General features: G+C 41.2%; 1 protein-coding gene across 2 annotated transcripts in view; it reads left to right on the top strand.

The window, feature by feature from the left end:
* The window catches only part of DCAF1 (DDB1 and CUL4 associated factor 1), a 52892-nt gene that overhangs the window by 19248 nt on the left and 21260 nt on the right, over window positions 1-12384 (top strand). For both annotated transcript variants that reach the window (XM_086469713.1, XM_086469714.1), the window contains exons 10-17: window positions 1408-1587; window positions 2475-2684; window positions 3892-4061; window positions 5834-5958; window positions 7076-8336; window positions 9225-9423; window positions 10175-10257; window positions 11178-11262. In XM_086469713.1, coding sequence (XP_086325839.1) covers window positions 1408-1587; window positions 2475-2684; window positions 3892-4061; window positions 5834-5958; window positions 7076-8336; window positions 9225-9423; window positions 10175-10257; window positions 11178-11262 — 2313 coding nt within the window. The remainder of the gene's footprint in view (window positions 1-1407; window positions 1588-2474; window positions 2685-3891; window positions 4062-5833; window positions 5959-7075; window positions 8337-9224; window positions 9424-10174; window positions 10258-11177; window positions 11263-12384) is intronic.

Below are 12384 nucleotides of genomic sequence, written 5' to 3'. Positions count from 1 at the left end.
CGGCATGGTCTAGTTTTGGGGTTTTTTTCAGCTGAAAAAGGAAGCAGTTAAACTAGTAGCTATACATTTCTGCTTATTCTTTCCTGATTTTTGATGCTGTCTGAATGTGTGTTATGATTTAACACACTTAACACTCCTGAGCATGTAGAGGCTGGACTGGTAGTAGTTATTTAAGGCCATATCTGTATGGATTCTGCTGGCATTTTGTGTTCTGCAGGCATTTGTATAAGTGGGTTCAAAAACCTTTTGGTAATCACAGTTGACAAGGGCTATCTGTGGCCTGTATTACATCTCCCTTATGAGGGCAAGAAAGGTGAAATGGTAATAATGTTCCCTCCACTTCTTTTTGCCTGTTATGTCGGAAAGATGGACCCTGGCTGCATGTGACCTGCTTTGATGTTTCTCTGAACTTTGTAATGAGAAAACTGCTGCTTGCATGGTTGTTCAAAAGGAAAACCAAAAGCCTTGGCTGGGTTCTGCATGAGGGTTACTTCTGCTTGACATCTTCAGGCTGTGTCATAAAACCATGCAGATGTTTTGTAGTGGTATTCTCATCTGCCAGATGTTATCCCCAGTATCTCAGATACCAGGTAGAGCAGGTTTCCCTTGTTGCTTAGACCATGCCAAGCCCTCAGGTCTCGGGGTGGAAGCAAGGCTGAAGCTGGTAGCACCGTATTCTCTGAGTATGTCCAACACCAGCAGAGAAGAGACAAACAAAATCTTCTAACCTGGCATATAGCAGCTGGTGCCAGTACTTCTCTGTGCTGTTCCTCTTGGCGCTGACTCTGGCAGAGGATTCGGAGTCCCTCATCATTAGAAGCTAACAAACTTATGCAAAAGTGCAGTTCTGAGCACATGGTCTGCACATCTCAGAGGCAGGGTCTGAGAAAAGAAAAAGACCAGCTCAGTTGTCTGTTTCCAGAGAAAGTCAAGCTTTAGATTTGCATTTGATGATCCTTGCAATTCCCCTAGACTTCAGTGCTACCAGAGTTTGCTAGAACTTCAACATAGTGTCTGATATTGTTACACTGAGAAGAATTTTTGTTTCTTCAGTGGAAACTTTTCTTCCTTCTCTGCCTCTAGCAAAGCGTTCTTTGGATAGCTTGAAGTGGTATGGAGAAGGACTCTCTGGAATTATACTACACTAAGACTGCTGTATTTATTGTGTTTAGGCCTGGGGGGACCAATTGCTAGTCCTACATTGCCACATTATAGCCTTTATTAGTCTTTGTTTTACTGGTCTGGAAGTGGGACTTTTTATTTCATGTGTCAGATGTCCCAAGTCAAGCTGGGAGTCACTGATACTTGTCCTCTGTTTGCCTCTCAAAGAACCCTCATTCTCCTTGGACAAATTCTCTTCAGCAATCTGTTTGAAGTCCTTCTTACGAATGTTCTTTTGCTTTCTAGGTGTGCATGCACCCCCATAATGTGCTTTCAGATGTAGTAAACTATACCTTATGGCTAATGGAATGCTCCCACGCATCAGGCTGCTGCCATGCTACCATGTTCTTCTCCATTTGCTTCTCCTTCCGTGCTGTCCTGGAGCTCTTTGACAGACATGATGGCCTTCGACGTCTGGTTAACCTGGTAAGGCTTGTAATTTTATGTGGTGAACAGGGTTTTAGTGTCAGGTTTTGCACCCTTTACCTTCCCACTGCGGAGACTTCTGTTATTTTGTTTGGTTTTGCTTGATTTTGTTTTAGTCCTGAAGATATGGAGAGGTGGGGTGAGTTTTCTAAGCCACATCCAGGTGGATCCCTTTATTATTTTTTTTTAATCTTTATTATTTATCTTTATTAGTATTATGATTATTGTCCAGAGACTTAATACCTTGTGAGAGCTTTTTGGTGCAACTCCTGGGTTTAGCAGTACTTATTCAAACAGTAGTGTCTCTGGTAGTTCGTTTCTTACCATTCCATATACGTGTGCAGTATTGTCATGCACCCTTTTGGATGCAGATAAATCCAGCCTTGTTCCAGGAGAGGTACAACTGTGCTTGTGCTGTGGTAACCACATTACCTTATGAGCACAAATTATACTGTTTATGTACAAAAGCTGGTATGTCTGCATGGTATTGCTGTGCAGCCCTAATAGCTTGGTTTGTATCTAATTCAGAGACATCAGCAGTGCAGAGTGTAAGTATGCTTTGTGTTGTGTCATATAACGTCTAATAGTATTAGGCACAACACTGCCTCCAGATCTATATTGATGTAACTTCTGGATTTCTTTCTTCATAAATAGTAAAGGAGGGGGAATAGTTCTTTTTAGACTCACTATTTATCCATGCAGATAGCCTTTTCTGTTCAGACAGCTTTTGTCAGCTCTGGGTGTGCTTGTATGTCTTATGTAGCAAAGTAAGTTTGTTTGGGATTAGTACAAGTGCAGCTGAGAATTGTAGGTGCTTTTTTTTTTTTTCCTGAAGAGTGAGCTGATGAAACTTTTTTTGTTTCCCCCCACCTGACCTCTTTCTGAAGATAAGCACTCTTGAGATCTTAAACCTGGAAGACCAAGGAGCCCTCTTGAGTGATGATGAGATCTTTGCCAGTCGCCAGACTGGGAAACACACCTGCATGGCCTTGCGTAGATACTTTGAGGCTCACCTTGCTATCAAACTTGAACAGGTGAAGCAGTCACTCCAGCGCACTGAAGGTGGCATTCTGGTCCATCCGCAGCCCCCTTACAAGGTGAGTAGCATGTTGCAAGCTTTTATCACATTCATTGCCTTTTTCAAGCAAATCCAAGCTGCAGGAATATGTCGATGTCCTTTGAAGCCAGTGGAATAACTAGGCAGTGTGCAATTTATAGGGATAGGGATTTTTTTATTTGTACTTTTTTCCTGCCTTGCGGAATGACATTGCAATAGAAAAATACAGAAGAGCCTTTGAGGTTCATCTGAACAAACTTGAACTGAAATTTGATTAAGGTTCCTGCTCATCTGCTGTGATTCCCTTTCCATCTCTCAAACACTTAAGTTAAAGGCAGGTTATTTTTGATACTCCTGTTTTTTTTATGCTTTTGAACTCTGAAAGGACAAAATCTGCATGTTTAGAAAACTGCATAATGTTGGAAAACCTGTAAATAAGTTTGGTTTGATATTGACAACTGAAATGTGTCTTTTGGACACCATAGTTCTTAGGAATGACCTGGAAGATCCTTGTGGTTGACCTTGAAATTTTTTTTTTTCCCCCCCCTACTTTCTCCCTGAAAAGTGATTTTTTTTTTTTTTTTTAAGTATCTTTTTTAAACTTAATTTTGTGGATGCTTGTTTTGAGGGAGCACATTTGCCTATGGTTTCTGTTTTAATTTATGATGGTTTTCTAGAAGACCTGAAATAAGAAAACACAGGGGATTTTTTGCTTCTGCAAAAATAACTTATTTTCAGTAACTAAAGAAATATGTATTAGCTGTTGCCTTCTGTAATTTTTTAAAAAAATAATGAAAGGCAAGCTTGTTGGGAATTTCCTTTTTTTTGTATGTTTTGTAGTCAGAATGTAGAAACTGTTATTGAATAATTTTTGAAGCCTTTTTTAATGTTTTAGCAGAAAATTATTTTGAATGATGGTTTAGTAACTACTAGAGTAGTAGCTTAAAAGCAGAGTAGAATTTTAATTTAATGTCACTTTTTCTTCTTAAATTTGCCTAAGCCTTCTGGGACTGCTACGAAACTTAAAGGATGTTATTCTTAAGCTTATTATTGTATATTATAGTGACAATTGCTGTATTCTGTTATAATTGGGGAATAAACCAGAAAGTAAATACTTAATCTGCAAGAGACAGTGGTAGTCTGCTCTCTGTGGATGCAGTTTTGAGTTAAAACCCATCAGTGAGGGACTTGATGTGCAAGTTTGTAACCCTTGTGATCTCTAACACTTCCAACTCACTTTGCTGCAGGCCTGTTCCTATACACATGAGCAGATTGTAGAGATGATGGAGTTCTTGATTGAGTATGGTCCAGCACAGCTCTACTGGGAGCCAGCAGAGGTCTTTCTCAAATTGTCCTGTGTCCAACTCATGCTTCAGCTCATTTCAATAGCATGCAACTGGAAGACGTACTATGCAAGGTGAGCCATTTGCTGTAGTACTGTAGTTTAGTGCAGTAAGTTGTGACTCTGGGGCAGGATGTTACATTTTTAGATTTTCTACCTCTCTGATAGCATTTAAAACAGGCACATACACCTGTATCTGCTGTTAGGACCTGTGCTGTGGCCACACAGTGCTTATGAAAGTTAACACCGTGGAAAGCAGGGCTAAAATTTTGAAGTAGAGAGGGATGTCCTGAGATATCTGAAGAGCCAGAATGCCTCAGGCCTTTAGTTTCTGAGAAATCAGAATCATAGTAGAGCTTAATCACAATTCTGTGCTGCTTCTTATCTGTCTCAAAATTTATTTACCTTTTTGTTAGAGAAAGGCTAGAAAACCTTCCAAGTAGAGGGTGAAATGAAGACCTGTCTTAATCCTAGAAAGAGGTCAAATGTCTGTTTGGGTGTAGTAAGTTTAGCTGACTCAAGAGAGGGCACTATTGCTTTAATTTGTTGGTATTTGAAGTTTACTGAACAGATATAACTGTGCAAAGGAGTTGTGTGAATATGTAGCAAGACAGCATTTGAAAGAGCAAAAAGACTGAAGACTGTTACTGTGCATTGCTCAGGTTCATGTCCCTGGATGATACCGCACCAGCTGTTAAAACTCAACATGTTGATAGGGGCTCACCTTATGATGTCACTTTTAAGTTTCTCCCTTGTCTTGGCCGCAGACAAGCTGTCGGGGCACCATGATACTCTGTTATCTTTCGGTGGCACCTCATCCCCCCCCACCTCCCTACCCCCCAAAAATCTGCAGCATCATTAATGTTACAAAAGAAAGGGAACTACCTCCAGGCTCTGACAGAATACCATCAGGATCCTGTCCCCAGTTCAAAAGGAGGATGGGTGCAAAGTTCCAGCCTCTGTTTATCCTAATGACCATCTGTTCTCCAGAGTAAGGCTGTAGTCTTCTCTAGAGATATAATTACTGGTGAGTCACTGTCTGCTATAACTAGTTGTCATCAGTGCTATTCTTGTCACCAGGACTCCCTCCTCCTTATTTCTGCTACCTGCAGGAGCTTCTTGACTAACTTCTTGAAAGCCTTCGAAATCTGTTTTGCTTCTGCAGTCCCCTGCCTCCCTCTCTGTCTCTCAGGTTGCACTCTCCTGAGTAGCTTCTGTTCTCCTGTTTCTTACTCTCTGCAGCTGTTTCCTAATTGCTACCTGGCTTAACTCCTACCTTTCCATACAGGCCTACAAACCTTCCCCCTTTTTCTTGCATTGTTCTGCTCTTCCACATCTTCCTTAACAGCCCATTTCATCTTACGCACACCCGTGTCTCTCTTAAACTGGTGCCTAAGTTGATGCCTTTTTCCCTATCACAATTGTCTGTTTTACTGCTAACAATTTCAGAAAAACTTCCTTGGTAGTTGCCTGCTGATGGAGTATTTTAGACAACAGTGTTTCCCAACTAAGATGTAGAGTTAATTAGATTTAGAAGTTTAATTTAGAATGCTTTTGTGGGTAAGTTCTAACATTTTATTTTTATAAATACAGTGCTTTTAGGAGCCTGGGGGCAGTGTGGGTTAAATGTTGACAGACTGCAGGCAATGGTGTGCATGTGAGCCCTGCCTTCTGTGGATACCAGCCCTTTAAGAGTGGAACATTCTAAAATCAAAAGGCACCATCAAATACATGGGATGTGACTGATTTACTCGTATTTGTTGCAGTAGAGTAGATTGAATTCTGGTTTATGTTATTGGAACAATTCTGTATATACACCTCTAAGAAGTTCTTCTGTTGTTTTCCAGGAATGACACAGTACGATATGCTTTGGATGTATTGGCCATCCTGACTGTGGTTCCTAAAATCCAGTTGCAGCTGGCTGAACCTGTGGATGTGTTAGATGAAGCTGGAAGTACTGTTTCCACTGTGGGTAAGCTGAATAGGGTCCTTATGACTTGGACACTTATCAGTTGTCTTCTGCTACATGGTTTTTAGCTGGCTGTTCCTTACCTACAGTGAGACAAGGGTTAAAATAATTCAGGTATTTGGAGTTGCCATCAAGGATGCAAATAAATAGGAGAGCAGACTGGTTAAAATTGTGGCATGATTAGCAGTGTGGTTGGATTACAAATTTGAACGCATGGTCTTTGACTTGCACTTGTTTTCAAGAGCTCATTAAATACAGGTGGAGGTAGATCTACTTTGTAATGGGACTATTAGGTTCCTTCAGCTTCCCAGAAATTTAGGTCTCCTGGGGATATGGCATTTGAGAATATGGGAGAGGAATTACTACTGTTTGAGTTATGCTCTAACTGGCTACCTGCAGATTCTGTATGCAAACGAATGATATGTGCCTGGATTGGATCTAAGGCTTATGCATTAACTGAGGCCTGACTTTTTTTTTAAGAAAAGAAAAAAACAAAAGGCAGGTGGAGTACTAGATATAGGCAAAAGACAGTTTCTTTTGCACAAAACCTTTCTTTGGACAAAACACCAGTTCTTTCTTGAGTGAGGGTTTTGATCTTCTGAAGCAGACATGAAACTAACAGGAACTCTGTCTGGGGGGAAAAAAAAAACAAGCCCAAAGCTTCATTTTTGCCTGATTGCTTTTGGAAGCTGTGGTATGATTTATATTTTTTTTTCATTTCGTAACATGGTCCCCTTCCTTACTCTCTGTTTCCTCATTGTTAGTATTTATACAATTGAGTTGCTTTCTGCAGTAAGAACCAGAGGCGTGCATGTGCATCTTTCTCTGTGCCGGGTATCTCAGATTTTGCATTCCTGGCCATCCCTGATCACAGTCTCTGAAAGATTGTTTGACTCCCTACTTGCTGATGATGAAGTGGAGGAGCATCAGTGTAGGAAAACATCTTGCCAGGGAGGTAGAAGAATACGTCTTACACTAGTTAGCAGAACTTCAGAAATTCCCAGAATGAAGAGAATTACCTATTTTCCTCAAATTCGTTGAAGACTCCCTTACTTGTCTGATGAACTGTGTGAGATATATTCTAGAGTACTAAAAAACCTATTTTTTTTCCCCTCACTAGGTATTAGTATCATACTTGGAGTTGCTGAGGGTGAATTTTTCATCCATGATGCTGAGATTCAGAAATCAGCCCTTCAGATCATCATCAATTGTGTATGTGGCCCAGATAATCGGATCTCCAGTATTGGCAAATTCATCTCTGGAACTCCTCGGCGAAAGCTTCCTCAGGCCCCCAGGAGCAGTGAGCACACGTTAGCTAAGATGTGGAATGTGGTACAGTCCAACAATGGCATCAAAGTGCTGCTGTCACTGCTGTCTATAAAGATGCCGATCACAGACGCAGATCAGATCCGAGCATTAGCCTGCAAAGCCTTGGTGGGGCTCTCACGCAGCAGTACTGTCCGGCAGATTATCAGCAAGCTCCCCCTCTTCAGCAGCTGTCAAATTCAGCAGCTGATGAAAGAGCCGGTGCTTCAGGACAAGCGCAGCGAGCATGTGAAGTTTTGCAAATACGCTGCTGAGCTGATAGAGCGTGTCTCGGGGAAGCCATTGCTGATTGGCACAGATGTCTCTCTGGCTCGGTTGCAGAAAGCGGATGTGGTGGCCCAGTCAAGGATCACGTTTCCTGAGAAGGAGCTGCTGCTTCTGATTCGGAACCATCTCATCTCTAAGGGCCTAGGAGAAACTGCATCTGTCCTTACTAAAGAGGCTGACCTACCCATGACTGCAGCATCTCACTCATCTGCCTTCACCCCTGTTGCGGCTGCTGCCTCTCCTGTGACCCTGCCTCGCACTCCTCGCATAGCTAATGGCATCTCAGCCCGTTTGGGTAGCCACCCTTCTGTAGGTTCCACTGCCACTTCTGTCCATGCTCAGGCAAGGCCATCTGCATCCCAGGGTCCACTTGCCCTTCCAGGCCCTTCTTATGCCAGCAACTCTCCTCTGATTGGCAGGATCAGCTTTGTCAGGGAGAGGCCATCTCCCTGCAACGGCAGAAAAATCAGAGTGTTGCGACAAAAATCGGACCATGGCGCCTACAGCCAGAGCCCAGCTATCAAAAAGCAGCTGGACAGACACCTTCCTTCCCCACCCACGCTGGACAGTATAATCACAGAGTACCTTAGGGAGCAGCATGCCCGCTGCAAGAACCCTGTTGCCACCTGTCCCCCTTTCTCTCTCTTTACTCCTCACCAGTGTCCTGAGCCAAAACAGAGGCGCCAAGCGCCAACTAACTTTACCTCACGGCTGACCCGCAGGGCAGCCTTTCCGAAGTACGGGGGCGTGGATGGTGGCTGCTTTGATAGACACCTTATATTTAGCAGGTAAGGAAGAAAAATGTTTCTTGATCCCTCTCAGGAGGTACCCCGTGCTGAAAAGCCTTACCTGGATTCAGGCTGTGCAGTCCCACAGTGGAATATGCTTGGAGAAAAAAGTGTTTTAATTCGAAGTGACAAGTGGGAGAGCCTTGAAAGGCATTTTTAGAAGTTGTTTCTCTTGTCCTTAGTATATAAGGGATGCTTTATTTTCAGTTATCATGTTAATTTATTAGCAACATTGACTAATGAAGCTCATAGATCTTTGTTCTCCTTTGGAAGGTAAGTATGTAATGCCAGTTGCATTACATACTGATGCAGGGTGACAGATGCAGGGTGGTGGAATACATATTTTACTCTTGCAACTGAATCCGCAGCACTGCAGGTTGCTAGTCTTTTTATGTGGCCTTTCTTTGCTGAGGTTAAATTGGAGGATGATGTCAAGTTTATAAAAATAAAGATGACACATAGATGAAAGCATCTTCACAGTGAAACCAGTATCACCTTTATGATGACAGGAGGTTATTTGGCCAATGTGCCATGCAGTGTTTCTCAACTGTTAGAAAATTTTTCGCTAGCTGTCTGTACTTCTCCAGGTTATGGCATTACAGGTTTTCCATCACTCCAACTTTGAAGACGGACTCTAAGTGCTTCAACTTAATGATGTGCTTTAACAGAAGTACTTAATAGTGCTAAAAAACCCCCTGAAATGTTGCAAACGCTGTTGTAACATACTCACTTGAGCACTAGTCTTACAATTGACACTTAGCTTGTCCTAGAAGAAAGCTATAACTTGTACCTACGTGATTTTTTTAAGTACTGGATTTAATATCACAGTGTTTCAGTTTTGCTTTTCTTCTGTCTTTTGGGTGACCCTTGTATTTCTGCCTTCTTTAGGTTCCGTCCGATTTCTGTGTTCAGGGAAGCAAATGAGGATGAGAGTGGCTTTACCTGTTGTGCGTTCTCTGCAAGAGAACGGTTCTTAATGCTGGGTACTTGCACGGGGCAGTTGAAACTCTATAATGTATTCAGTGGACAGGAAGAGGCCAGTTACAACTGCCATAACTCTGCCATCACGCACCTTGAGCCATCCAGGGTAAGTAATCAAAGACCTGTTTGGAGTTTTAGAAGTTCTCACAGCCTAAGCCTTGGTATGGTTTGGGCCCATCTGCATGTGTACGTCTAAAATGCACCTATTGGCTGGCCTGCAGTGCCTGTCATTAAAGTACTTGTAATAGTTACATACTTGGTCTCTGTGAATTCTACAATTATTTTTTTTCTTATCAAAATAATAGGAAAGATGCACAGTGGCTGTGTACCTTCATAAGTAATGCATATATATGTCTGGAAGTGGAAAAATGCTTAAACTGACTATGCATTTAAAATAAATGTGCGATAAGATACCAGAGTTTATATAACCTTACTTTGTTGGAGAAAGGAATCTTTTGGGGGATGATTCTAGGAAGAAATAAATGGTAACTGATTTATAACAACAATGAACTCCACTCACAGGGCATCAAAATTCAGGCATGGATTAGCCTAAAGTAATCCATGGATTATTTTATCTGCTGTTAACATTGTAGATCATTCCCATTGTTATTTGTAATGTTTTACTTTGTGTGCCAAGGGCTTTTTATATATATATATATGGATACTCTTTATAGCATACATAGTATTAGATACCTAGACTTTATCCCCATAGGAGTAGTTTAGTAAGCACAAAATCTGCTATAGTTCCTAAAGTCAGCTTGTAAGTGTAAGTTAAAGTGTACAGGTAAAATTATAACCTCTCTTTTCCCTGGTATTCTTTTCCTTTCCTCTCCCTCCACTCCCATCTGGAAATACAGGATGGATCTTTATTGCTGACATCTGCTACGTGGAGCCAACCTCTGTCTGCATTGTGGGGAATGAAGTCTGTCTTTGATATGAAGTAGGTATACTCTGATCCTGCTGTGGGGTATGTTACAGTTAGAAGAACCATTCAATATAGGCAGAAACCCTAAGAACAAACTCTGTGAAAGAACAGTGCAGCACAGCTTTCACAATGTCTGTTGTGAAAAAATAAAATGTGCTTCCTTTCTTACGTTTAGTATCTTCCCTATTTTATTTGGTACAGACACTTTTGCTAAATTCTAACTACCCAAAGTGCTATTTAATGCGAGAGAGATCAGTAAAATCACTGCTGTCCCTGAAGGCAAAGAAATATATTTGTATTTCTCTTCTCATGTTTGTAAATTAGCTTGACAATATTTCTGTAGCCAGATACAGAATTTTACTAGGATGGTGATTTGGATGGTGAAATTTTCAGACCTGGATACAAGCTATATCGGAGCTGGAGAAAGCTATTTAAAATTTATTTTAGTATTTACAATTGTTCCTTCCCATAAAAAATGGGTGGAACACTCTTAATTTTTAAAAGGTTTGACTGTTGTCTACCTTAGTTGTAAGCAACAGTTTTGGTGTGACCTGTTTTAGGTCAGTTACAGGGTATTCGTCAGTTAAAAAGTTTAACATGCCTCAGGCCTGCATGTGTGTTTGAACATTCATGATGCCATTCATTGCTTACTCCTCTCCATAGTGTTATGTTTACGGCTGACTCTGTTGATGACAAGTCTGTGAATTTGCTGCTTGTGGTTTTTTTCACGGGTCTGCTGTAAAGGCTGTGTCTAATCTTTTCCTGCAAATGGCAGGGGAGCAATTGTGAAAATCTCTAACGGTGAAGGAAAGTCTTTCTACGTTTTTGGTTTTCTGTATTGTTGAAACCTCTGCTGGAGGTGTTGTGTAGTGTTTGATTCACACAGGTGGTTTGAACCTGCAGCTCCTTGACTTTCTTATTGACTCTATCTACAGACATTCCTTCCCTGATGACCACTATGTGGAGTTCAGCAAGCACTCTCAGGATAGGGTCATTGGCACAAAAGGAGACATTGCCCATGTAAGTACCAGTAAAGATCATAGTTGTGAAGCTGTGACAAGAGTATAATTCTTCACAGGACATTTATTAATGGATCTGAGTGCTGTGATGCTCTGTGTAGGTGATGAGCTTTTCCTTTAGAGGAGAGCTTTGAAAGTGTCAGATAACTTCTCCCTGTGTCTTAGGGTCTAAACTTGACCATTCCAAATGGGCTGTAGTGCAAGCAGTGTGTAATGTGTTGCCTCTGTGGTTAGTGTTCTGGGCAATTGTAGAATCTGCTTTGTTTTGTTCATTTGAGAGTGATCCTGCATGACTGCCCTGCCCCCCCCCCCCCCCCCCCCCCCCCCGCCCATCTGATGTTGGGTCCTTTACCTTATTTTTTAGTAATAGTAATAATAATAGTAAAAGTTCCACTGTAAACAGCAGCTCAGTTAACAGCTGTGGGAAATGGCTGGTTAAAAGTATCCTTCTTTTGCTTGCCACCCCACCCACTGCCCTGATTTGCAGCTTGCTTTTGAGTAATTTAATTTTACCAATATTTTACCAATATATTTTCAGAGGATACTGTTGTACTGTTTTGCATGAATACCTGCAAATTTGACAGACGCAGGCTTCAGAGTGCATCTGCTTCTTCTCGGTGCTAATTTGTATTCATTGTAGGCACTACTGCTTTTGAAAGAGTATTTGCATAAAAAATTGTTGTGAAACATTCGAATTACTTATGATTTTACTTATTACTCTGATTTATTTAAGCAAACTGTCCATTCCTGCCAAGTTTCTGAGTTGGATTTATCTGGAAGTCAGATCAGTTTGTGTATTGTGTTTATCTGGTACGCAGATTTGTTTTCTAATTCTAGAGAATTTTTTCCTCTCTGTAAGTGTGAATGAGAGCTACGCTCTGAGGGTTGTTACCAATGAAATTTGAGAAGATGGTCATAAACCCTTTGTACTAGTCAAAGCCCTTTTTATCTTCCAACAATTTGTTGGGGCAAAGCTCAGAAAGTTGCCTTTCCGTGTAAATGCCAGGAATTTTAACTCCTTTTCTGTAGTTTCTGACTTTTTTTTTTTTTTTTTTTTTCCCCCTTACTGTGTGCTTTGGAGTTTCTATGTTTGTAAATACTGTCTTTGAAAGCAGTTCCATTT

The sequence above is a fragment of the Leptosomus discolor genome, chromosome 9, assembly GCF_034619465.1.
Source record: "Leptosomus discolor isolate bLepDis1 chromosome 9, bLepDis1.hap2, whole genome shotgun sequence".
NCBI lineage: Eukaryota > Metazoa > Chordata > Aves > Leptosomiformes > Leptosomidae > Leptosomus > Leptosomus discolor.
Note: the sequence above shows the minus strand (reverse complement) of the source record. Positions and strands in the feature narration are given on the sequence as shown.